The sequence below is a fragment of the Phodopus roborovskii genome, unplaced genomic scaffold (assembly GCF_943737965.1).
Source record: "Phodopus roborovskii unplaced genomic scaffold, PHOROB, whole genome shotgun sequence".
NCBI lineage: Eukaryota > Metazoa > Chordata > Mammalia > Rodentia > Cricetidae > Phodopus > Phodopus roborovskii.
In genome coordinates, this window is record NW_026126525.1 from 13,536,438 (window position 1) to 13,564,087 (window position 27,650).

Genomic DNA, 27,650 nt, shown 5'->3' on the forward strand with positions numbered 1-27,650 from the left:
ACGCCAGGTTCAGGAAGTCTACGATCCGAGACTAAACTCTGGAGAGATAGTTGTATAAAGTGAGGACACGACTGCTGCAAGATATGCCTGAGGGGAAGGAGGCTCAGGAGTCTCTCTCTTTACATGAAGTCACCTCAGAAGATGCAAGCCCTCGGGATTTGGCGGCGGAGAAAATGGCCAGGCCGAAAGTAGGTCCAGGAGGTCCGGGGCGAAGGCCCCACCCCCCGGATCTGGACGCCTGGCCTCCCACTAGCACAGCTGCTGCCCCCAGCTTCCGCGCTCGTCTCTCATCCCACCCGGGGCCCACGGCTCTCCATCCCACCCCACCGCCTCGGCTCCTCCGAACCCCCGCACGATCGTGGGGGCCGACTCGGCGCCCGCGGGACCCGCACTTTAGGCAGGCAGGCGGCGATCGGCGCGCGGCCGTCCTGGCGCCGGCTGATGGCGTCACTGGCGCTTCCGCCCGCGGCTGCGTTCTAATCAGAAGCCAGGAAGGAAGGAGGGAGGGCCGCGGGGCTGTGTGGGGGGGGGAAGTAGCGAGGAGAAGACTAGCCATCCCGGAGCTCGCTCGCTCGCACGCTCGCCCTCCCGCTTGCCCACTCGCCAGCTCGCCCGCGGCCCTGCCTGCCGTCTCCGCTCCCACGTCGTGTCCCGGGCGGAAGCCACGCCGGGAACACTTGCCCGGCGGCTCTTTCGGGACGGACGCCTGCTCGGTTTTCCCGGGCACAGCATTCGCGCTCCGCCTTGCCCCCCCTCGCCCTCCCGCCCTCCCATCGCTCGCTCCCTCGCTCCCTCCCTCCCTCCCATCGCCAAGCTCCCCGCCCTTAGTATCGCGAGACGAGGTGAGAGCTGGCGGAGCGGCGGCGGCGGCGGCGGCGGCAGTAGAGGTGACCGAGGCGGTGGCGGCGGCGGCGGCGGCTCGGAGCGCTGTGTCGGCCCCGGCGCGGCCGAAGTCGCGGTAGAGCGGAGTCCCCGCGCCCCTCCCGCGTCCGCGCCCCCCCTCTTCCCGCGGGCATGGAGAAGGCGACGGTTCCGGCGGCGGCCGAGGGAGAAGGGAGCCCCCCGGCGGCGGCGGCGGTGGTGGCCCCCCCCGCGGCGGCGGCGGAGGTCGGCGGCGGCGGCGGGGCTCGCTCGGCCTCGTCTCCTCGTGGGATGGTGCGAGTGTGCGACCTGCTCCTGAAGAAGAAGCCGCAGCCGCAGCAGCCGCAGCAGCACCACAAGGCCAAGCGGAACCGGACTTGCCGACCCCCCAGCAGCAGCGAGAGCAGCAGCGACAGCGACAACAGCGGCGGCGGCGGCGGAGGCGGAGGCGGCGGCACCAGCAGCAACAACAGCGAGGAAGAAGAGGACGACGACGACGAGGAAGAGGAGGTTTCGGAGGCAAGGGCCTGCTTTCACCTAGGGGAGGGCGGGCGGGTGGGCGAGCGGAGGGCCCGGGAAGGGCCGAGGGTGGGAGGGGACTGGCGCTGGGACCGAGTCTGGTGGCTTTCGCTCTGTCTTGGGGACCAGGCTGTCGCCTGCCCCCTTTCTTTGCTCGGCCGGAGTCGTGAGGTGTGGGGATGTGGGGGAGGGTAGCTGACACGTGGGGGGGTGAGGTGGGGAGGATCACGGAGTGCAACGAGTTGGGGAAGAGCTTGTTGTTATCCTAGGATGCTCCGTACGGCCGAGGCCGCAGGGACCGGTCCGACTCCCGGGTTGCACATTGGAGCAGGGACCGGTGGTCTCTCCAGGGCCAGCAAGGCCACCTCATCCCCGGGGCGGGGGCGGAGCTAAAGCGGGAGGGGTGAGATAATAGGTAGGAGAGAGAGCCTCTTGGGGCACGATGGCGAGGTGGGTCGTTTTCTGTCAGTGTGAGGTCGAGGGGAGCACTTCTGGAGGGGCGGCGAGGTTGCAAGGGACTCGGTGCTAAGGGTTGGTGTCTGGGAGAGACACGTGAGAAGCTGTACTTTTCCATACTGTTTTGCTGCAGGGCTTTCTTTTCTTTCTTTTTTTTTTTTTTTAACTGTTGTGGCTGCTGAAGTAATCTTAACTTCCTGGATTTATGAACGATTTTGGACGAATCATTCTTACACCCGTATGCATTTACAGATAACTTAGTTCATGAAAATTCTGCTTGATGCTCTGTGCTCATGCGATACATCATCAGGCTCTCCCTTAGTAAGAAATAATTGAACCAGATCCCGCTTTTTTTTCCTTTCCCCGCCCCCTTTTTCCATTTCAAATACTTGAGGAAGAAGTGACTGCCTTGCACCTAGGGCTCGGTCGTAGTGATTGGGATAGGAAGGCCTTATGATTTGTCCTAGTGATCTGGTTTCATAACTGTTTATAGTTTTTCCTGGGTCTACAGACAGGCGGCGTTGTAGGATCTCGGTCCTCAAAGAAGGCCTTTTCACCCAAAAGCCTAGTGAACCATACTGATAGCTAACTAAGACTTAGCTAGCAGTCATTAACTCTAAAACTCACCTTCTCCTCAGTGCTGTGCAATGGAAGCTTTAATGCGGAGGGAGAAGGAAAGCTGTCAAAGTATTAAAACTTAGTTCTGAGAGATAAGACTAATTTACCTGCCACTTATTTCCTTCCCCAGACATAGGTCCTGTTCCCTGCTCTTGATATTTCCTTTTTTCTTCTGATCCAGGGTCTCTTTAAATAGAGAAACACCTTGGGAAGGGAATGAGATTCACCTGTTAGCAATAAGACCAAAAATACTATTTTTTTAAAAATCTTAGATTAGATAAAACTACATAGGTAGACTTATAAGAGTAGGAATATATACAAAAACTTCTCCCTCCTGTTACTTCTGTTTGGCCTATTGCAGGTTTGTACGGGTAGTTTGTTTAGTGGATGTTTTGGGCTTGTATGTTGCCCAGGCTTCGTTAGAAGCATTGGAGACAATAGAACAAGAGAAATCAGAACTTTTATATTGAAAATGTGGCAAGAAAGGTGTGCCATACTTCCCTTCTGCCTTTTTGTTTAAAAAATAAGAACAGCAAGCCTTAAAGGAACCTGGCTGTGTCTGATAGTTGCAAAAGTGGGACTCAAACGTTTTTAGAGACTCAGAACAGAACTTTGAAAGTGATTTATTTCCTTGTGTCTCCCTTCTGACCTATTTCAAAACCTGGTGCTGAATTTCAGGTTTAGCAGCTGTGTGAGCAAAATACCAGTATGAAGATTGTTGAGTTTTTAACATTAAGCCCTGGTACTTAATGTAATACTTCAGGGAATTTTCTGCTGGGAACTACATACTTAAGTAGTTTTGTTCACTAGAACATGCCCTAGTAATTCCTTTAAGTTGTAAATGGTTCAAGCTTGTAGATATGTTAATTTATTTTTGATTATTTTTTTAAATTTTATTTTATGTGCATTGGTGTTTTTCCATGAGTGCCAGGTCCCCTGGAATTGGAGTTACAGACAGTTATGGACTGCCATGTGGGTGCTGGGAATTGAACCCAGATCCTCTAGAAGAAGAGCAACCAGTGCTCTTTAACTGCTGATCTATGCTTCCAGCCCCTAGATATGTTAATATTGTAGGTTGGGTTTTTGTGTGTGTGTTTTTTTAATCTGAAAATATGTGTGTGTGTGTGTGTGTGTGTGTATTTGACCAACTAAGATAGTGTTAATTCTTAATGTGTTTCGTAATGTCATATGCACAAGTAGTATAAGCAATAGGTTTGTCATTTGCTGAGTGAAATGTATATAACACATGGTGGATAGGCAAGACAAAAAGGAGTTTTTCTCTGCACTTGCCTCCATTCTTTGATCAAAGTGAAGAGGAAAGCCTTAGGGTGCTGTATGCCATAAGTCAGATGGGTGAGTTGTGCAATGCTCTCTTTCCACTTTCATTGTCCTGACATGCCCATCAGAAGCTTAATTTTCAGGACTTTGGAAATTACTTTTTTCTCCTCTTTTTTGGTTTTCTCCAAATTCTCCAAATTCTTAGTTTAAGAATACAGGTGGCATGATTCTTGAACTAACTCTTCAGTAAAAATTATCAAAAGATTAGAAGGGAGTATGACAGCTTATACTTTTGCAATGTTTAACTTGGGATGGATGTGAAGGATGGTTTACCATGACAAAAATACATTGGTGGTTTTGAAGAAATATTAGCTGGATATTGTCTGTCTGTTGAAAGAGGATAAGGAAGATGGATTTAAATAACAGCTCCAAGTACCTGGTTACAATTCTTATGTATACATTAGAGTAGATATCTCCAGTGTTTTAGAATAGGATGGTAATGTTCAGATGTTTCCATAGCTTCAGCTGTACCTGGAAAGAACATAAAAGACTAAAAGCTTGTCCTGTCTGTCTCTTTTCCCTTCTGTTTGTCACCAGACCTTAGCTCTACATTAAAAATGTAATTTTCTAAGCTTCCAATGGGCTACTGACTAGTAAAGAACAAACTATTTCCTAACATAAAAACCACGTTGTACTTCTTTTGAAATTAGAGGACTAAATTAAATATTACAAGAAAAGGGTGAAATATGCTTCCTTTGAGAAATAGTATTACATTCTATTTAACACAGTTTTTGATATGAGTGAACGACAGCTTTTTCTAAAGCACACTTCAAAGGTAGGAAATATTAAAGATAGAACTTCTAAGTTCAAGAGTAGTGATTTTGTTGAAGAGGGAGGCATACGTGGCAGAAGTCAGACAGAATCCCACATATATGTGTAGGGAAGGTGTGGTTTTTACATTAAGACATACTCTTCATGAAGGTATAGACAATGGGGCAGAGTGAGTAAGTACCAACAGTTCTGAAAGGCTTACAAGGCTAATAGACTTTCAGCTACAAAAACAGAGTTGTTAAGGGAAAAATATTCAAGTTAGACCCTTGAAACTAATTTCTTTTTTTAATTTGAAAATGTTAGGTTCCCCTATAAACACATGAAATCTCAGATTAGGCAAAAGAAACTTGGCTGTACTATTTCCCAGTTTTGTTTCAACTGATGCAGCATTATTTGTAAAATAGATGCTCTTTGAGATATTACTGTCTTCTGTTTAAAAACAGAACAAAAAAGGAACAGCATACAGACATGTTCAGTTAATTAGTACCAGTTGTAGGAAGAATCCAAAGTTCATTTAGGAAACCATGAATAGAGTTACTTCCTTTCTTGTACCCAGGGCCTTTGAATGTTTGAATTTTAACATCTTTCAATCTCTCTGTCTCTCCAGTTACTTAACCTGTCTAGCTCATTTTCTTGTGTAAATGGTGATAATAGACCCTAGTTTATAGGATTGTTAAGAAAGTGACAAGAGCTGGGAAATTTGTGGTGGTGGCCCATGCCTTTAATCATCTTAGCACTCAGGAGGCAGAAGCAGGCAGATCTCTGTGAGTTCAAAGGCAGTCTGGTCTATAGAGCCAGTTCCAGGACAGCTAGGGCTGTTGTTACACAGAGAAACCCTGTTTCAAAAAAAAAATGACAACAAGAAAAAAAGTGAAAGGCATTCATAAAGTTTTCATGTTTCTCATTTTACTTTCACCATAACCCTAAGTAGATGTCACCATACTTATTTCATTATTAAAAAAAAAAAATCGAGTTCTTACTGTTTGCTTAATATTCTGTATTGAATAAGCAATAGTAAAATAGTAAACAGAACTGTTTTAAGACATGTAAGTTAAAATGTACCAATGAACAGAGGTTGATAAAATGTAACATTGAGGTTTAATTGTGTGTGTGTGTGTGTGTGTGTGTGTGTGTGTGACTCATTTAGTCTCGATTATGCTAAAAGGAACATATTTCCTTTAAAATAGGGGTTGTTGGCTTGGAGTCTGGATAGAGTAAGTAGCCTGAAATTACAAGATTTGTTTATTTTAGTTTTTTTTTTTTTTTTTCTTTCTTTCATGGCCATCACAGCTGTGTCCAACTTTTTATTAGATACTCAGAAAGATCTCTGAATCTGACATCCATTCCTCTGTTTGGATCTACCTTTTACAAACTGCCTCTGAGAAAGTTAGTGGTATCAGAGAAGGCCTGTTACGATAAGTAGTGCCTTTCTCTTTCTTGTGAATCTAGACCTTGACTTAGAGTAATTAGTGTGTAGGACTGTTAGGGCTGAAGGCAGAAGCCTGGCTTTATTCTTTATAGCTTCCAATGTACAATAGTGTGTATTATATAAGTTTCAGAGTCTTACACATTAGGTTTTCATGAAGCCAAATTTCAAGCATGAATATTACATAAATAATCATTTTTGGCTACTTTGGAAAATGTTTGGAACATCATATCTTAAAAGAGTTTATTTGTAGGTATTTATATTGGGCCCATGTAACATATTTTAATTGGATTATAATTCTTAGTTTAATTGTCCCAAGTATTATTATCATCAGAAATGTAAGAGAATGCCCCAGATAAGATTTTTATTTTGATTTTTTTTAAATAATTTAATAAAAGTAGTATTTGTAGTTTCATAATTGTCAACGATGACTAAAGTTTTATGGTTTTGTTTGGATTGCTTTTGAGAATTTTCTTTCATCCTTTACATACTGTGCTGCTTTTTTTCTTGGTGATTTGTTTGTGCTAAATCTCCATTCTTTACATTGTTCCACATAATCTCTTTATAGTTTTATAAAACGAAAAGTATTTTATTTAGTAACACTCCACATGACACCGTTCTTGACACCATATGTAAAAGATTTTTGGTACTAAGTATTTTGCTTTCCAGAGATAACTTGGTACTCCTTTTGGATGTAGAATTTCATTAATTGTGTTAATTTCTTTCCTACTCTTCCTGTAGCTATTGATCAGGTTTGCTTCATAAAAGAACTTCAACCTTTCCTTATTTCTTTTTCTCCCGTTCCTGTGTTTACTAGCTGTCTTTAGTTAATCTTGTTTCTCCATCCACCTCAGTGCATATCCTTTACTGACTTACTAAGTCTGATCTTAGGTGGTTTTGTTATATTACCTATATATCAGTCACCTAAAAGTTTACATCTCCAGTCTAAACCTTTTCTTGACAGTTGAGCTCAGGCTACTAGCCATCCGATATTTTTGTTTGTTTTTCATGACAGGGTTTCTCTGTATTGCTTTAGAGCCTGTCCTGGAACTTGCTTTGTAGACCAGGCTGGCCTCGAACTCACAGAGATCCACCTGCATCTGCCTCCACCTCCTGAGTGCTGGGATTAAAGATGTGTGTCACCAATGCCCGGCGCCTTTCAACATTGGTATATACATTTTTTCTTCCACCTAATCTTTCCTTTAAGGAAATCAATTCAAAATCTCACCTAGCTACTACAATGTATATAGTTCAAAGTAGATGTCACCAGTTCAGTACTCTTCAAGCAAAAGAAGAAATGTCTGTGATGCTTAACCTATTGCACAGTGGAGAACAGGAGCAGGGTAACTGTGATCAAAGTTCCTTTAGAGAAGAGAAGGAAGTCTACAGCAGTCATTGGGCTGCATTAATAATGAGTCATTCTGTGAGAGCTATATGCTGGCAAGTCTATGTTTCTTAGTTTGACTCATTTTTCCCCCCTTGGAAGCATTGTTTTTTGACTGTTGTGTATGTCCTTTACTTTGTTTTTTGGGTGATTTTTTTTTTTTTCTTGACCATGTCTGGAATGTAGTAGGCACTGGGGGGGGGGGAGGGGTTATGACAACCCTAGGAACATCATTGCTTTGTATCCCAGTGTATAATGTAGTTCAAATTTACGACTTATGTAGTCTACTGGGGATGGGGTGGGGTCAGAGGACAACTTTCTCTTTCTACCACATGGGTCTTGGGGATGAAACTTGGATTGTCAGACTTGGCAGCAAACATCTTTACCAGCTGGCTCCTGGGCCCTGATCACAGCTTTTTATAGATTGTTGATATAGTTTGGGGATAAAACTTGTGTCAGAAATTTAAGAGATTTCTATTTTTAAATCAAAGCTCCTCCTGACATGTTCGTTTTCTTGAAATGGACTGGTTCCTTAGGTTCTATGCTGTCTGACCTGCCCCCTTACGTTTCCTGGCTATGTGAGGACATTGGAAATAATTGTTTTAGATGATTATCAGGCAGGGATTAATCAGAGAAGCAGAATAGGTAGGAGATTTATATATGGTTGATAGCTACCTAGATAGTATTCCGAAATTTATTAACGGGAATCAACTGTTTTACAAGATGCTAAGAACTGGCTAAGCAAGCTGAAACTCATGGCCAAGAGCTGGAGTGCTCCCACTACCCCCTCCCCCAAATAGCACTTAGGAAGGAATAGCTAGTGAAGAGAGAATAATTATGGATCAGTTTTTCACAGTTCCATTATTGGTGGCAAGACCAAGATTTCTTTTAAGTTCATTGTAGCTTAACTAGATTGTCTCATCACAGGTAAGAAGGCCTTTGTTACGGTTTGGCAGGAAAACAATCCTTTAAGTTACAGAATTAATATTGAGTATTTTATAGTGCTGAAGCAGCCTTTTCTAGCCTGAGAAGTACCAGATCATTGGGCCTCTTGTAGTCTGGGGCTAATTCCTTTAGGATTCTTTAGTGTTGCTTTCATTAAGGCTATGTCTCCTTGTCCACTGTTTGTGGATGAATTTAGGGTTTTGTTGTTGTTGATACATAGCAGCTCGTACCCTCTAATATGTTGAGTTTATCTGTCTTTTCTTCCTTTAGGGCTATGTACTTAATAGATAATGTATTGTGCTCTCTTTGCTATTGTAGGCTATTACTTATCATCTTGACATGTTTCCTAGTTTGATGAATTTTTAGAAGTTTACATTAATTTCTTCTGATTTCTGTATTGAGGAATTAGATAAATGACTTGTGGGAAAAGGGTCAGACACACACTCCACAGAGGGTAGAAGTGTTTTTGTTATTGTGGGTTTTTTGTTTGTGTGCTCTCCCTTTATCTGATACTCCATGTTTAGTCCTTGTAAGCATCCACAGATCTAAGTTCTAGCTACTGTATCACCCCTGAAGTTGTGCTGCCTAGTACTGTAGAGTCTGTGGCTACTGAGCCCTTGAAATGTGCTTAGTGGTTTCTAAGAGTCTAAGTTTATAATTGTGTTTAAAGTAGTCGGGTATGGCCATCGGCTACCGTATCAAACAGTGCAGAAACAGAGCTTCCCCACCAGCACAGAGCTTTTCAATAGTTCCTCCTTGCAGTGATGACTTGATCTAAAACACACACACACACACACACACACACACACACACACACACACACACACACACACACACACACCAAAAACTAATGTAATATAGCTTACTAAGCCAAAATGACGATGTCCCAGATGACCAGGACTGAATTTTGTATCTCAGAATATGTCTGCGTTTAGTGATAAAGTCTTTAAAAGAGTAATGAAGGTTAAATTAGGACTGGTTTCTTCATAAAAGGAAGTTTAGCTATGGACACCAGGTGTGCACACAGGAAAAAAAGGCCAAGTGAAGATGAAGAAGGTGGTCACCTGCAAGCAAAGCAAGAGGTCTCATGAGAAATCACATCTGCTGATAGCCTGTTCTTAGACTTCTAACTTTCATATGTGAGAAAATGAATGCTGTTTGAGGACCCAATCTGTGGTATTTTGTTCTATAGCCTTAGTAAATTAATATGCATCCTGTGAGAAATAGCATATAGAAGTATGGTCATGGATAGCCTCCTTTTATGGACTGGCCAAGGAGTTGTAAATATTTCTTCTTTATATCCTATTGATAAGAACTTAATCTTATAATTTAGTATTTAGTTCATGATATTTGTCCAGATAAAGCTTGTGGGGAAACTGGCTTTATAGTGCAAGAAGGGCTTTGTGGACTTCTAGGATCATCTTGTCTTTTTAGCTGACAAGAGAAAATGTCTCTACTGGTTTCCTGAAGTAATCATGTTGGCCTAGTTTGAGTCTTGATTTCATCTTTGAAAAAGATTCTTCATTCAGGACCTGCAATGCTTGCCATATAGAAGGTGAGCTAGGGGAGTTCTAAGCCCAGTCTCATGGAATGGTTTCCATTGCTAAAATGACATGGTGGGAAAATAGAAAGGGAAAGCATAGGAGGACCTCCTAACTATTGTGTGTTTGCTGCCATCTCATCAGGCTGGCTGTTACCAAACTTAGATTTCATAGTACCCCCACCTGGCAGGCATACTATCTTCATTCCCTCATCCCTCCTTTTTCCTACCCCCATCTTTTTTTTTTTTTTTTTTTTCCTTCTATATCTCATTTGGTCCTCATGTAACCAGTGGGCCAATCTTTCTATAATGTAGGCCATTATTTGAATACTGTTCTTAGAATAAAATTGAAGCTCTTAATTTGGTCTGCAAGACTTATTTGGCTGCTTCCATTGTTGTAGTCTCACTTTCTGTCCCTTTTAGCTCATCCTCATCTTTGTTGTTCTGATCTAGAAAGTACTGTATTAGGGTGTTTTACAAATGAGGATGTTCTTCCCTTGCCTCTTGACTTTTCTTTTTCTTTAACACTTTTTAAAATTAATTTATGCATATGGATGCTTTGCCTGTATGTGTGTCTGTGCCTGTGGCTTATGAAAGTCAGAAGAGGGTGTTGGATTCCCTGGAACTGGCGTTACAGGTAGTTGTGAGCTGTCTTGTGGGTGCTGGGAATTTTATATAGGTCTTGTGGAAGAGCAGTCAGTGCTTTTAACCACTGAGCCATCTCTCCAGCCCCTCTTGATTTTTCTTTCAAGTAGTAGATTCAGAGTAGATTTTTCAACTCTTGACTCTTGAGGGAGACTCACCCTTCTACATTACCTGGTCTACATTTCTATTTTTATCTCTAAGTTGACTGGGATGAGAAACAGAAGTCCTATTTTGATCATTCACTAAGCTGTAGCAGTAATTGTTTGAAGGGACTTTAAAGCCTGTTTGTTAACACTTTTAAAAGGGATATGTGTGTTTACTTGTTTATTATGCTCAAATATTGTTCCCATGCCCACATCAGCATTAATCATCAGTTGAAGCTTGTAAAATTTGTGGGATTTTGTGTGTGTGTGTGTGTGTGTGTGTATGCGCGTGCATGTGTGTGTGTGTGTGTGTGTGTGCGTGTGCGTGTGCACATACTTGTCTGTGTGTATGTTTCTGTTTGTGCTGGTGACACGGATGTGTTTGTGGAGGTTCAGGATGTATTCCTTGTTTGCTCTCGCCATTGCATTAAAAGCAGAGTTTCTTACTGTATAGCTAGCTATCTTGTTCTGGGAATCTACCCTGTTTCTGGCTCCTATGTTGGGGTTACCATGCCCGCCCAGCTTTAACATGGGTGATGGGGGCTTAGGGTCTGTTCCTCATGCTTGCACAGCAAGTGCCTTTCCCACTGAGCTATCCTCATCCTGTAGAAATTGCTGTCTTTTCTAAATGAAAAGTTATGTGTCTGGTTTCATGTGATTAAGTGTAATACTCTAGGCTGCTTTAATATCTTAGAAAGTAGTTGTTGACCACTGATAATGTTTGTTTGGAATTTGGATTCTAACCTGCCAGACATTCTCTAGAATTATGCTCCAGAATTATCTTTTGCAAATTGCCACAAAATTTTTTTATGAATATTTTGATAGGATATGTTTTATGCCATGATGTATAACACTGAATAGTCTAACCCATAAAATACAACATGCTTCTATTTTTCATGCTGCTTTTTTTTTTTTAACTAAAGTTAGGCAGTTTTGTAATATGTGTTTTTTTTTTTTTTTTTTTTTTTAAATACAATTTTATGTTCATGAATGTTTTGCCTGCATGTATCTCTGTTTAAGGATGTGGTATCCTCTGGAACTAGAGTTGCAGTTACGAGCTGTCAGATGTGTGCTGGGAATTGAACTCTGGTCCTCTGGAAGGACAGCAGTGCTGAGCCATCTCCAGCTCTTGGTCTCCTTATGGTATCCTAGCTGTCCGGGAACTTCACTGTGTAAACCAGGCTGGACTTGAGTTCTGCCTGCCTCTCGGCCTCCTCAGTGCTAAGATTAAAGGCGTGAACCACCATATCTGGCAAGTTAATGAGTTTTCATACAGCTTTTACACACTGTGGATTATTTTATAGTTTTTATTGCTATCATGATTGTGTCTTTCTTCATATTTTTTAATTAGTTACTGTTGAAATATGGATGGACACTATTGATTTTTATATTTTTATCTTTTACATGACAATTCTGATGGATTTCTAAATTGTCATGTTGACTCCAATAAATTATTTTTGTCTTGTTTTCCAATTTTTTTTGCCTTTTTTTTCCCCTCCTCTCTTACTATGCCAGTTTTAAATGTCTCCAAAATGTTCACTGTCAGAGCTAATTCAGGCTATCCTTATCCTCCCTTACTGTAATGGAGCCGCGTCACTATTAAGTATAATGCAAATTTCTTTTAGCAGTGTAATATATCTTGTTCTTTTAACTCATTTAAATTTTACCAGAAATAATAAAATTTAACAATATTTTTATTAGGAATTTGCATTTGTGGGGCTTGTTTTTGGTTAGTTTGAGATAGGTTCTAGTCTTATTGTTCAGGCTGTTTGACATGCACAATCTTCTTGCCTTAGCCACACCCAGTTTGAATGCATTTTGATGTGTATTGAAATGGTTTTTCAGTTCTCTGCTCCCCTTTTCTGTTTAAGTGCAGTGACCTAGCATTAAACTTTGTTTAAAATACTTGGGTGTTATTTATTAGTTATTAGCATATTTTTGGATTTGATTTTAAAAGCATTCTAACACGTTTTGTCCATTGTCCATTTTACTTTAGATTTATGAGTCTGCTAGGAAAAATGACTTATTTCCTTCTCATCAGCCTTATAAAGATTTATCTAATACAGATTTCTTTTATAGTTATGTTTTCTTTAAAACATTTTTACATATGACAGTTTGCCTGCATTTACGTATATGTACCCTGTGCTTGCCTTGTACTCATGGAGGCCTGAAGAGGTCTTGAATCCCCTGTAATTGGAATTGTGGCTAGTTGGAAGCCACCATGTGGCTACTGTGAGCTGACACTCAGCGTGCTCGAAATGAATTTGATTACAATGCCTAGTCATTTCTGAAACTAATTCATACTTCTCATAATAGTTAAATTTTTCTTAAATTATAAACAATGCTAAGTAAGGTCTTACTGGTTTAAAGTATTGTCAGGAAAATTTGTATTATTGTGTAACAGATCTCCAGAGCCTCTTCATCTTGCAAAGTCAGAAATGTACGTGTGTGCATCCATTGAAGAACTCTGCATTGCCTTTGCTAACCCTTTGTTTCTTAGGTATATTCTACTTATGGAGCTCAAATAAGTGGAATCATATAGTGACTATCTTATTTCAATTAAAAAATATTGTCAGGGTTTTTCTGTTGTTACAAGTGTACAAGAGTTTGTTTTTAAGGCCAAATGATTGTTGTATGTATCACATTTTGTTTTCATCAGTTTGTGGGCATTTGTGTTGCTTTTATCTCTTGGATGTTCCTTTTTACATTTAATTAATTTCATATTTATGTAGGCTGATAGAGGAAGAAGGGGACTTAATTTTATATTTCCAAATTGTTAATGAGTAGAGTTCGGTATTTCATAACGCTATCCCTTCCCATTGTTTGCATAGTAGAATATTACATCAAATTGTATTTCTTTAGTGGGTTCATCTTTATATGTATCCCATTTCCATATGCTGAAGGGCCTGCACACAAAATATTTGAGGACCATAAAAAACTTAGTGTGATGTGCCTATAGTCCCAGTGCTGAGGTTGTGGAGACTGGAGGGAGGGTCTCAGATGAGCTGAACTCCAGGGAGAACTTGCCTCGAAAAACAAGGAGAGAAGCAATTGAGACATATGTGTCAAGTTACCTCTAGCTTGCATCTTCATGCACACCCACACGAATGTGCACATGTACACATGAACATGTCTGTACACAGGAAAATTAGTTACTTAGGCTAATCAGCTTCACATGTTCTTTGATAAATACATAAAATTTGTGAGCCATTTATAGTTACCTGTTTTTGTTTGTTTTGGGGGAAAGGGTTTTGCTTTAGCCCAGACTGGCTTCATTGTCACAATTCTGCCTCAGCTTCCAGGATTGATTATAGGCAAGTACTAGCATGCATGGCTCACGGAGTGGGCTTTAGCTGCGATTTTTCTTCCTCCTATGCAGGCCTGACTTCTTTCCTTCTTCTTTCTCTTTATAGATTCCTAGCTAAATTAATAAACAAATGAGCTTTTATTAAGAAGAGTGGCAGCCACTTATGTCCTTTGACATGGTCATCTAGATCATTAGTTCTCAGCCTTTAATACAGTTCCTCATGTTATGGTGATCCCCCCAACCATAAAATTATTTTGTTGCTACTTCATAACTGTAGTTTAGCTACTATTATGAATTTTAATGTAAATATTTGATATGCAGTATATCTGATATTCAACTACAAAGGGATCACAACCCACAGGTTGAGAACTGTACTCCATATAATGTTAGTGCAGGATAGTCAGACTGAATATTTTGTAGGTCCCTTCAACTCCTTTCCCTTTTTGTTTATTTTGCAGTCTTTTTATTTTAAAGCATTTCACTTTTTTTTTTTTTTTTCTACTTGAGCTAGATATTTAGTCTAAAGCCACTGTGCATGCCAGGCAGGCACTCTTAGCACTGAGCTAAGATATGTTTCATCCTGTAGAGGGAATAGGACAGCATCCTTCAAAGAAAATCTTCCAGAAGTTTCTACCAATAACTATCATAAAATTGATAGTATTCAATTTTATGTTGTAGTAAACTTAAAGGGACATAATGTTATCTTTGCTAAGTTACCTAGTAAATGTTGACTGAAAGCTTAAATAGTGGAGCAAGATAGAGAATAATTGAAAATCTTCTTATATATCAAGTATGTTTTTAAGCTTAATCTTTTGCCTTTTCCTGTATTTTTTAATACAGATAGATGTATAAATGCACATTTATAGAATCAGTTTGGTTATGCATAAATGAGAAATGTTTAAAAAATACTCCCTGAAGCTTTCTTCTTAGTATCATAAGAGTTTGTATATGAAAAACGTGTGTGTGTGTGTGTACATGTACGTGTGTACACGTATGTACATTTTGGTGGAGTATGTTTTCTCTAACTTTATGTGGGTTCCCGGGATCAAACTTGGCTCATCAGGCTTGCATGAATAGCTTGCACTTTTACCTCTGCTGAGCGTCTTGTTGGCCCCATGGGTCTGTTTTTTAACTGTCATTTTATTATTTATGCTAACCCCAAATTTTGAAATGGTAGTGACTTTTGTTAGATGTCGATCTACTAGATTGAAAGCCAGGTTACAAGCCCTGTTCTAGTCATATATATTATTTGGGGGGGGGATTCCATTAACTGTTTTATCCAAAAATATGTCCCTGCATATTTAGTAATTTTACATAATTAAAACTACAGTTAAGTTAGTGCTTGCCAAGTGCTAGGCAGCTTTGATTGCTTTATGTATATTCCATAATGGTAGGTCTTATCTCTCCGTTTTATAGTGGAAAAAAAAGTCAGGATTTGTGAGTCACTTTCTCAAGGTCAGAGTAAATGGTGGAACCGGAATATGGACAGTATCCATTAAAGTCTGCTTCCCTAACTTCTTTGCTCTCCTGCCTCCTTCCTACCCTTTTATGACCTTTCTAGTACTTGCTCCAAAAAAAATGGGAATTTTGTATAAATTGTAGAGCGTAACAAATCTTTTGTTTCTCATTTGAGTCTTTCAGATCTGTAAGAATGATTTCTTAGTCTACTTTAGGTGTAAGATCTATTCCTTATCCTCAAAAGACTTTGAGTGTCTTGTTGATTTTTGTTCTGTTCTATTTCATCCTGTTGGTTCCCAAACCTTCATCTTGAGAATATTTGTGTGACTCATCTTAGGTTGAATTTATAGATTGGAAGGTGATCAGTAAATCATATACTCTCTTTTCACTATTGCTAAACATCATGTAAAAATAATACCCTGTGGATAGCCTAGTATTGTAAGTTTTCAAATGTAAATCTGGGAAGAATGTCCAGGTAAGTATGACACATAAACTGAAGCTTTCAGACCCTCAAACAACAAGAACATTGTTAAACTTTCTAGTAGGGGCTGTGCCACAGATTATACATGAAATTTATTACAGTTTCCATAAATACTACTGTTAGAATTGAAAGGTAAGGACTTTTTAGTAATTATTAGTAAGACATTTGCTATTTTCAAATTACATTTATTTGTGTGTGTGTTTGCCATGGTGTGCAGGTGGAGGCCAAGAACAGCTTGCAGGCACCACTTCCCTTCTTTCACCGTGTAGGTTCTGGGGATTGAACTCAGGTATAAGGCTTGTTGTTTATCCACTGAACCACATTGATTGCCAGTCCTTGACTAATTTTTGTTTTTTAATTAGAAAGAACACTTATTTAATTTGTCTTTCTAATTTTATTTAATGTCACTTTACTGAGTTTGTATGTTCTCAATAACATGTATGTGTATTATTTTTAGTGGCTATAATACAGCGAAGAACATGCATGGGTTCTATGATAAGGAATCTACAAAAATATTGTTTATTTGGTTAAGATAGGATTATATTCTGGATTTACTAGATATTTAGAATTTAAATGGAATATGTTTTTAACTTCCTTTAGAACTTTAAAATTTTAATAATTCATCATACTGTTAATTTTCTGTAGCTAGCAAAGTAGCAAACTGTGTTATGAGTTCTTTGCTGTAGGCTTAGCAACTAAGGCTAGGGTTTTATATAAAATGTCCAACTGTCAAAATAAAGATATAAACATGATACTTCCTTTACAATTCTGTTTCTTTAGGTATTTATTTGTATTGCTAGCTAACTCAAATGGTTAGGCTTGGTAATAAGTAAGCCATGTTGCTGGCCCTGCCCATGCTGTTTTCTTAACCTTGGGCACTTTAACACATGGTCCTCACTTTGTGGACTATTCCCTCTCATTTTAGTCTGCCTCCACAGAACTACTTTACAGTTAAGGATCCCCTTTACCACTTAGCTTACCTTTCTGTCTTCTCCAGGAGCATTTGAATTCTCTTAAGTAATATGCTTTAAGTTGCAAGTATGTCCTAGTATCAGGAAGTTCTTACCTACATTAGCCTAAAACTGGCTCTCTTGTCTTTTATACCAAGACCTAAATACAGACTTGGTATCTCAGTGCTTTTGTCTTATACATGAGAATGCTGTGTTTTTATTCCATGGACCCCAGAATAGTCTTGCTTAAAAAAACTAGCAATGTTAAGGTTTGTATGTCTTAATGAACTAAAAGTCCCCCAACCTCATACCATAACAAGTTTTTTTTTTTTTTTTTTTTTTTAGTTATTTTTATTTTATGTGTATGTGACTGTTTTGCTTACAGGTATGTCAATGTACCACTTGTATTTTGGTGCCTGTGGAGGCCAGAAGAGGACATCAGATCCTTGGAACTGGACTTCTAGAAGGCCATGTGGTTTTAGGGAAATTGAACCCAGGTCTTCTGGAGGAAGCCAGTGCTCTTAGCCACTGAGCCCTCCACAGAAATTTTTATGAAGATTTTAATGAAAGGATAGCAAGAAAAACAGTCATAGTCTAGTATCTTTAAAGCTCAACTTAATATTACTTTTAATTTTGAAATAACCCATTGTCTTTGTGTTTCTTTTCCTAGTATTATTTCTCCTGGAAATGATTTGAAATTGAGCTAGTGTCTTATTTTAGAGTCCTTCTTTAGTATTTCCTAATTGGGGTAATTATTATTTAGTTTCAGTTTTTCATATTTGATCTAATGAACTTTTAAACAGCCTCCCTCTCCTTCCCTCGTCTGTCTCTCCCTTCCCCTTTTTTTCCCCTCTCTTCCCTTCCTTCCTCTCTTTCTCACTCCCCCCCCCCTTTCCTCCTTCCCTCTCTTTGGTTTTTCCAAGCAGAGTTTCTCTGTGTAATAGTCCTGGATGTCTTGGAACTTACTTCGTAGACCAGACTGCCCTTGAACTCACTGAGATCCACCTGTCTCTGCTTCCCCAGTGCTATGATTAAAGGTGTACACCACCACTGCCTGCTAAATCAGGGTTTCTTAACTTTTCCATTCAGGACCCCCTTTCCCTTGGAGAATTTTCATATCACCTGGATGTATATATTTAGGTATACAAAAAAAACATTGATTCCTTTGGTATACATCCAGTTTTATTGTCTATTAAAGATGAAGACTAATTTACATACTAGTAAAAATCTGTTTATGTATTTTTACAAATGAGACTGAATCTTTGCTGAATATTTGATATTGCAGGACACAGCATTTTCTACATTTTGTATAATTTACTGATACCTTGATTTTTATAGTCATCAGCTGAGAAAGTTGCTTAGCATAAATGAAGAGGACAGAATGGCAAAAATGTGTCTAGGGCACCTCTGAAATCTTTGGAAGTTCTGCTCTAATCTAGAGTCAAAATCATTAATTTTTTTTTAATGACACATGTGGTCAATTCATACAGTAATTTTAAAGATCCAATACCATAATGCAGTATTACCTAAAAGACATTAATTCAATACATGCTGAAGAATGATGGTAAGAAAGTATTGTCTTTGTTTTCTGTAGTTAAGTATGTTTTTATGAGTTCAGTAAACTTGTAAGTACAGTAAAAACTCTTTAATTCAAAACATAATACAATAGTCCTTTTAGGCATTTAATCATTGTTGGTTGTAGTTCTATGTTGTATTCACAACCAAGGGCTGCAGTGATGTTGTGTCAGGCAACATGATTGAAAGCTGCCAGAAACACACTGGATTCATTCTGTATTTGTCTTTAAGTCTTGTTGTGCATTTGGAACTTTGTTCTTTTGAGATGGCATCTGCTCATACAGCATTGGCTGGCTTAGAACTGACTTTTGTAGACCTGGCTGGCCTAAGACCAAGCAAAGGTCCACTGATCTGTCTCCCAAGTGGAGTATTAAAGCATTGTAGCACAAATCCTCTACACATTCAATTATATGACCTGTGGCATTGTGACCCATAGATTCACAAGCTGGACATCATAAAGTATTAAGATCTTTGTGTAATTTACATGTTACTTGATAATTCATTTTCACCTTAATCCATGTATGAAATTCTGGAATGAACTTGCGATTGTCCTTTTTTAGTCAAAAACAATTCTCTTTTCCGGTTTTAGGTTTTGGTCAACTATGCCCTTAGTAATTATGTTAATTAACTATAGAAATTCCCATTTAGGAGGACTATCATAAAACCTTTGCAATGCTATAGTTGATTTATTTATGTGATTGTGAGTGCATGCCTGCCATGGTGTGTATGTAAATGTCAGAGTGTGGCTTTGAGAAGTTGATTTTCCTATTACCATGAGTTCCAGGGATAGAACTCAAGTCATGAGACTTGCCTAGTAAGTCATCTTACCAGATCAATGAGCTAATTTTATTTTTACTTTTATCAAGTGTTTTAAGAATTATTTTATTTGGGTATTTGTGTGCATTTGGCTGTATATGTGGCTTTGTGTGTATTTTCTCATGTATGCATGCAAGTATCCACAGAGGCCACGAGGAAGATGTCTGATCCTCAGGAGCTGGAGTTACAGACATTTGTCACCATCCAATGTGGGTGCTGGGTCTCATGATTGAGTAGTAAACACTTTAAACCACTGAACCATCTTTCTATCTTCTGATAAGAAACTTTTAATTTATCATCAACCATCCTTTATTTTTCATCAGTCAGGAGAAAAAACAAAATTCCTGAGAGAGAATTGATTTTTATTACTTTCCCTTCCCTGCATAGGTGAAGAATTACATGGAAAGTTGAGTTATGGTTAGTCAAGTACACAGCTATAATGCCTTTTATGGTTAGCCACCCGTGAAGCTATAACTCCATTTTATCAATATTGATGGAAATTTTCTTTGAAATGAATGGACTTAGATGATCTACCATCCTTTCTCACAGTGTTTGGTTAGTGGTTTTTCTTGGTCACTGTTCTGTGGCTATGAAGAGATACCATGACCAAGGCAACTCTTAAAGAAGAAACCATTTAATTGTGAGCTTGCTTACAGTTTTCCTGATGTTTAGCCCATTGTCATGCAGGCAGCATGGTGGCATGGGTGTGCTGGGGCAGTAGCTGAGAGCTACACCCTGATCAAGAGCATGCTGCTTTTCCAGTACATTTGGGTTTGATTCCTAGGATACACGTGGGAGCTCATAGCTAACTGCCTATGCTCCAGTTCCAAGGGATCTGATACACCTTCTGACCTTTTTGAGCTCAAGGCATGCCCACGGTGTACAGACATACATGTAAGCTCAATGCACATAAAACAAAAGAATTGTTCTCTTGAAAAATACAGGTCATAGGTTCAATAGGGTGTGTTCTGAAAAGTTGTACACTAATGGAGATGTAGAAACACTAAAGCAAATTTTTTGTTATGTGACAATTCTGTAGTCATCCTGTCTAGGGTCACAATTTGACTAGTAGAAAGGAGATAATGACCTATTTTGCAGTTTTTAACCTAGCCCTAGAGACAATGTAATAAATATAATACTATATATACAGTGTGACCAACCTGTCTGTCATTGGGAGATATAAGAAGTGTCAGCAGACACTTCAGAAGTGCTAGGAGGCACCAGCTTCCTTCTTTACTTTGCTTAACCCTTGCTTAAAGCTTGGATAAGACTGGTTAAATCATATTTTGTATACAGGACAGATCTGGTTTGAAATATTTTCTTTTCAATTGTAGTGATTCTCTTCTGTGCTGTTCTAAGTTGAATTTTATATTTTATTCATTAATTGGATTTGGGAAGAATTGAAAGGGACTATAATGAGGGGGGAAATGGTCAAGATTTTAGACAGATGGTAAACTTGTCCAGGAGTCTTCATGAAGTTCATGCAGATTATGAATTTTTAAAGTAGACTTAAAAAAATAATTCTGTATCTAGGATGCATTATAGACCTTAATACCTGGTAGGTACTTAGTAAATGTGTAAACAATTGCTCAAACTGTTAATGATGATTTTTAAAAAGAAAGTTATTTGGTTTAAGGCCAGCCAGGCTACATAGTGAGACCCATCTTCTTTTTACTTGACCTTTGCTTTTTTTTTTTTTTAATGAGCCTGAGGGGAAAAATGCATTTAGACAAAATTATATCTTTTAAAAATAGTTAATGTAGGCAGAACATAGCCTTTGTCATATTTAGAACATAGTCTGTTAAAAACCTGTGGTAGAAATGACATGGTGCTCTGTGTTAGTAAAGCCTTTACAGTATTGGGACTGATAGTGATACCACGAAACATCCCAGCACTCTGGAGGAGAGATGAAAGCTGGAGTGTCAGCAGTTTCTCAGCCATATAACAGTTTGTATGCCAGCCTGTGTTATGTGAGACTGTCAGAAATATTAAAACAAAAATAATGAATTCCAGATTAGATTGGGCCACTTAACTAGTTCTCTGACATCCTGGACTACATAGTGAGACTTGTATCTAAAGACTAAAATGCCCACAATAATTAGAAAATAAATGAGAAGACAAGTTAATGCATTTAACTATGTTTTATTTAATAAGAATATACCCAAGTATTTCCTGGTGATTCTGGGTATTCAGTATATTAAATTATTGCAGAGATGTCTATACACAGTTGACTTCAAGTTCAAAACAAAACATCAGCACCAAACCTTGCATGCAATTTGTATTTTAACAGAAGTAGATTACATTTTTTTTACATATGTGATTATTTTATCCCATTCCTCTCCAAATATATACATTTTGATAGACTCTGCATTGTAACATTTTAAACACTAATTGAGATTCTTAATTTAGCAGGAATCATTTTTTTTTAATGAAGGGAAGAAGTACAAAAAGGTGTAAGTTCTTAGCTTTTCCTTATGAAAATGTTGAAAAATTAAATATAAGCCTAAATACCTTTATGACCAATGCTTATTTCAAATTTAGTATTTGCAATAGATTTGTTTCAAAATATTTGTATTTGTATAGAAAGTTTCAATCATAATCAAGCATTTTTGTGCTTATGCATATTTAGAAAGTTACTGTACGGCTGTATTCTGGTATATGCAGAGTATATATACTGAAGAGTGTTAATCATAGTGTTAAAAACTGTTATGGACAGTGTAAATGCCTATCAATAGAATGAAGAGCAGTTGTCAAAAATAGATTTTACATTTGCTAGTCAGAGCATATGTTGTAGACATTTAAACAGTGAAGGTGTTCAACATACAGTTTCCGTAAATGGTCCAGTGCTGCTTGGAGAACTGGGGCCAAAATACTGCAGCCTCTTACTTAGGCGTATAACCTTTGTGCAACTTCCTGAATATGTCCTAATATATTCAGAGTAGCCTAATTTGGAAAATAAAACTGACAGTATGCTAACCTGAACAACTGAGCTGTAGAAGAAAGGTCTGAAAATTCTTTAAGATCTGAACTCCATTATATGCATCTTTTTCTTAGCCCAGATGTAGAAAAATACAAACAGCTACCTGTGGTTCAGTAAGTAAGTGATGAGTCTTCCCTTCCCAGTTCCTTCTGGATCAAACTTTTCTCTTTGTCCCCACCTCTTGCTTACTTAACTCACCTCTATACTTAGACACAATGCAGTGTGTATGTATGTTATGTAAATAGTTGTACAGATACCATTTTTTGTATTTTCATTATGTGGTGGCTAGAATCCTTTGGTGCAGAGGCCGTAGAAACAGGGGCAACTGCATTGCATGCTTCCATTTGTGTAAAAAGTCTTAAGCTAAGGTGTGCATGGAAAATGTAGGCCGTTATACTCATTGGCTGCACCTTTTAAAGATAAGAGGTTTGCTTTTCTCTGTTGTTAATTTTATCAATTTTTGTGGTGATGATAAGAACTCTGCCACTGAGCTGGATCCTTGGTATTATGTTTTATGCTGTTGGTGTTTTCCATGTTTTGTATTATACTTTATTGGTAAAGTAATATTGCTGTGATACATTAGAAATACATCTAGACTCTCCAGTCATTTTATGGCCTAGCTAGGTTCAGAAAGATGGGGTAATATGTGCACTGATCATTTTTAATGTCCTTTCAGAAATCTTACTGTGTTTTATAAACATTTTCCCTAGTTTAATTTTTAAGTCTTTAAAATCTTTTATTTATGCTTGGCTAGGTTCTTTTCTTTCCAATTGAGATTTTCTTTCTTTCTTTTTTTTTTTTTTTTTTTATTTTTCCCTTCTAAACTATACCTTATACTGTAGGGGAGAAAACCCATAAATAAATACATTTTGAGAAATGAATGTTTTCTTAGTATGTTTTTCTGTGGGTGGCATCTTTACATTGTCCTTTTGTTTGGAAAAAAATGTGAATTTTGAAATCTTACCAGATTTGATTGGCACCACCAAAAATAAAATTAAGGGAAACATCAATGCAAAATAATGTTCTAGCCTGATAACACATTGTGTATACTTTCTGTCTTAGCTGCTTTTTCCTTGTTTAGACGACTAGTTCTGACCTTTAATGCTATTAATAAGCTGCTGATTGTTTTCTCCTATTTTATGTGGAACTTCACTGGACATTTGAATCTCCCTTCAGTAACTATTTAAAACAATGGCTAGCTCTGTAAATTATTTTTATGTATTTACATTTTTTATATTACATGTTAATTACTTATACTTTAATATCATTGCCATTAGAAAAAAATGGTCTCTTATTGAAATCCCTAAAGTCATTATTTGGCTTGAGCTTGGAGGAACCTATTTTTTCAGATAAAAGACTTGAGAAGCATTTTCTTGGCTTATGAGGAAGAATGAATGCTCTAACCTGTGAGTTCTTGAGGTTTATACCTGTCTTTGCTTACTTGAAGTTGTGAGATAAAGTTTTCTTAGCCTAGAGTTGAAGCTTAAAGATTGTTGACCTTGAAAGTGGGAGATAAAATTCAGCTTGCTGGTTTCACTTTGTGCTAGATTTCATTGGGGAGATAATTTGAAAAAGCCGTCAAATAGGCATCACCATACCTATTTGCAGACACTAGGTTTGGGCCAAAGACATTAGATTTATGTCATTTGTGATATTTTTGATATTTTTGTTTGCCATTAACTTGATTGAGTTCCACAATTCTAGATTGAATGTGGCTTTGACTTTGTTATGTAACTCTGTGCTCAATCTGAGACATTGTTTCCTTATCCATGAAATGTAAATAATATTGCCTGGAGAAAGACTGAAAGTGAAGTGAGTTAATAGACACAAAAACCTTTCAACAGCATATAGTAAACCCACTAAGCTTATTAGTACTATTTTAAGTTACTGTCATGTAGCTGGATTATTTATGAAGGCTAAATAATTTTTTTTTTTTTTTAAACAAAACAACTCACATATTGCCTAACACAGTAAAGGCATCTCTTTACAGTAGATACTTTATCTCACTTCATCTCATGAACTTGTTAGGAAGAAAACTCATCTTGGCTACTCCTAAAATACTTTCTGATAACAATAGTTATGCCAAATGCCTTATAATATTTATGTGATTAGAAAACTATACTGTTGTAATAGTATAGTGAATGATGTTAAAGGCATTACCACAAAATGGATATACTGGGTATATAATAGGTATTTATTTGATACTCAACAGGATTTTACAAAACAGTAGAGTTTATAGGAAAGCAGTTTGTCATTTTAAAAGTCTGCATTAAGATAATTCTTATACTTGTAAGCCAGCTATTGTAGTTAGGTATATTATATAATTCATTTGCGTGATGTCCCAAATTCCTAACTTGGCATTATCATGCCTTCTCCTATGCATCTTTAATACAGCAATTAATCTCCTTGTAAGACTTTACTGAGGATAAATTGCTGTGTAACCCACTTGAACAACTTGTTCAAACCATGAAACCAACATGTTAATTAAGTAGCTTTAAAAATGCACACACACACACACATATGTATTCTTTAGGAAAAATTGGGATTTTAGAATTGGTAATGGTAAAATAAGTGATTTTATCTATCAAAATTACTTGGCAGAAGTTTGCTTTGGAATTGAGCCTCTGTGTCTTTAAAGAATACGGAATGAGTCACCCCCTGCTCTTTTGGTAGATGCCTGGCTGGTGAACAGCTAAGCTGCTTTAGGCATGTAATAGAACATTCCATTTCCTGTTCCCTTGCTGACACAGAGGAGTGTTCCTGCTGGCAATGATCTAATCATAGTGCAGTAAGAAACATGGCAGTTTGATAAAGCATGGTGGAGACAGCGGCTGGCATGGAAGCATATGTGCTGGAAGACATTCTTGAGGTAGGGCTAGGTCTATAAATGAAATGAGAGCTGAAATTTGAACAAAGAAATTTATCTGCTAGAATTATTTTACAGATGAATAGATTAGAAAGAGCAGAGAGAGGCAGAGCATAAAAGCAAGACAGGGACAGACCTTATTTCCTGTGAGAATGTATCAGTCTGGCTCACATGCTTATTAAACTCGAGAATAATTTTGTTTAAATCTCATGTTTTATAAATTGTAGATGTATTTTTGTAGGAACAAAAAGGGGAGAGGGCTCAGACTTGATTAAAAGCCTTGTGCTGGTGGTGACCTTTAGATTAACTCATTAGAAGGTGGGGTCCGCAGAGCAGCTTGAAGTAGGTTTAAGATCATATGTCTTAGAATACATTTACATATCTAAGCCCAAAGCTGTGTTTGCAATTAATTGTAAAAACTGCTGGTTATTTTAGCTTGAAAATCTAATTGCTTGATTTAAGTGGTACTCTCTGATCCTAGATTTTTTTCATGTGATTTTATTGTAAAATAAATGAGGAATTTAATTAAAGAAAAACCTAAATTTTGAGTTCTGGTGTTAAAATGCTATTGATGGAAATCTGCTAATATTTGTCATGAGTATTTTAAATTGCACATTTGTTTTTCTCTGATTGTATCAGTTTTAAATGATACCATTTGAACAGAAAGCAGTTCAAGGTAATAGCTGTCAAAGTGAAACTGATTATGGCCTTGGTTGTAGCATGCTACCTCAAAATTGTATTTACTTAATAATCATTTCTCTGTAAGGGTGAAGGGATTTTATTATGGTTACTGTTTTGTTTCCTTTTTTCTTTAAGGAAATGAATAATAAAAAGCCTGGCTGTTTGAGTATGGAGGTTTTATGGTAGTGTGAGGATAATTGTTAACCATTTCACTCTTCAAGAAAGATTGCATTGTGGGGAGAGGGTTTGGAAGCTGCTGCAAAGGGAAGCTAGGCGGGGCTAAGAGGAGAAAAAAAAAGCCTATGCGCATTATAAAGTGCTGCATGATCAATGAGCATTTTCTGGAGTCTTTCAGTGTGTGCCTGGAGCTGACATTGCAGCAAGGCTCAGGGTTCTGCAGAATGAAAACTGATTCCATTGTATTATCTACCTACTTGCAGATACCTGCCCAACATACCTCCCCTTCCTAAACCTTATTGTGTAAGTTGAACTGTGTGGTTTATTTCCATTCTTTTCTTCCCCCACCTCCCACCTTTGACACCATTGGTGAGTTTTCCTTAAATGCTGTGAAATTATTTACTTGGAAACTGGTATATACGTTCATTAAGAGACTTCTGGAATTACAAGCGGTCACATGACTTCGTTGGCAGTACAGTTTAAACAGATCTAATTAGATTTTAAAGCTCTGGTGGTGCTTTTTAATTTGTTCTTTAAAAACGTTTGCTTAGATTTTATATAAAATAGTGAGTCACGGAGTTTTGATAAACCTATTTGACAGTTTTCTTAGACCATTTAAGATTATAAAAAGGTTTTAGATATCTTTATTTTCTGATGATAAAACCTCATTGAGCATATTTTTGTATGCTAAGTACAGATTCTTTACATCTGCCATAACAGTTGTTTATCATTACTTCTATTAAAATTGCCAGGTTTAGATGTTGGATTACTTAATTTGTTCATTGTTACCAGTTATTACAATCACTGCAATTTTGTTTGTCCTAATTTTCCACCTATTTTGTTTTTTTTATACCTGTTGCACTAAACTGTATTGAGTAGTTTTCTGTTTTAAATGCTTCAATTTAGTTGACAAAATAGTTGTGAAAAATTTGCAAGTAGTAAGAGGCTTACTTTCCTAAAGTGAAAGTAATTAGAATGGTACAGTGCCATAATAAAAGTGCAGATTTTCTAACTTTGAAATGCACATTTCCAAAAATACCTCATATTATAAGACAAATCTTATATAATGAGCCTTCCAGAAAAATATCCTTTGCCTTCTTAAGAGTTTACTTATTCTATATGTTCATGATGAGTAATGAGCGGCATCTGTACACCAGTGTCAGTGTTAGTATTATACATAATCGTAAGCCAGTTGAAGTGTATTATTGTTGTTGTTTTTGCCTTTGCTATTTTATTTACTAAACATACAGAACTTTATTGGATTTATTTGTAGTAAATTCAAAAATATTGACTTTTTTTCTAGTTTGAAGCTTGACCCTTTGAATCATACAAGTTATAAAAGCTCTCTTACTAAATCTTAGTAAAAGAACTTAACAGGAAATGCAGACATATCCTTGTACTGTGGTTTGTTTTTTATTTTTAAGCTTTAGAATAGCCCGTTGTTTAACATCTTAAACACTTTAAATAGAATCACGTGTATGTGTATGTGCACACATATATACACATACACATGCATAAAGTATAGTTGAAGCTTTACATCTTGAACTTAAATGAAATAAGTTTCTGAAATTTATAATAAAACTAGGAGAGCTTAGTTATAATTTATATTATTGCTTTTCAACTGTCTAGTTTGTTGAATGAGAATAGTTTGGTTAACTAAGCACTATTTTTTCTTTCCAAACTAGAGTACTCAAATGCTTCTGTTCCTTCTGC

At 37.9% G+C, this 27,650-nt stretch overlaps 1 protein-coding gene across 1 annotated transcript in view; it reads left to right on the forward strand.

Annotated features, from left to right (window-relative positions):
- Positions 1-848: 848 nt before the first annotated feature.
- Ankrd17 (ankyrin repeat domain 17) overlaps positions 849-27,650 on the forward strand; it is a 129,481-nt gene continuing 102,679 nt past the window's right edge. Inside the window, exon 1 of the mRNA XM_051198092.1 lies at positions 849-1,380. Coding sequence (XP_051054049.1) covers positions 1,015-1,380 — 366 coding nt within the window. The 5' untranslated portion in view covers positions 849-1,014. The remainder of the gene's footprint in view (positions 1,381-27,650) is intronic.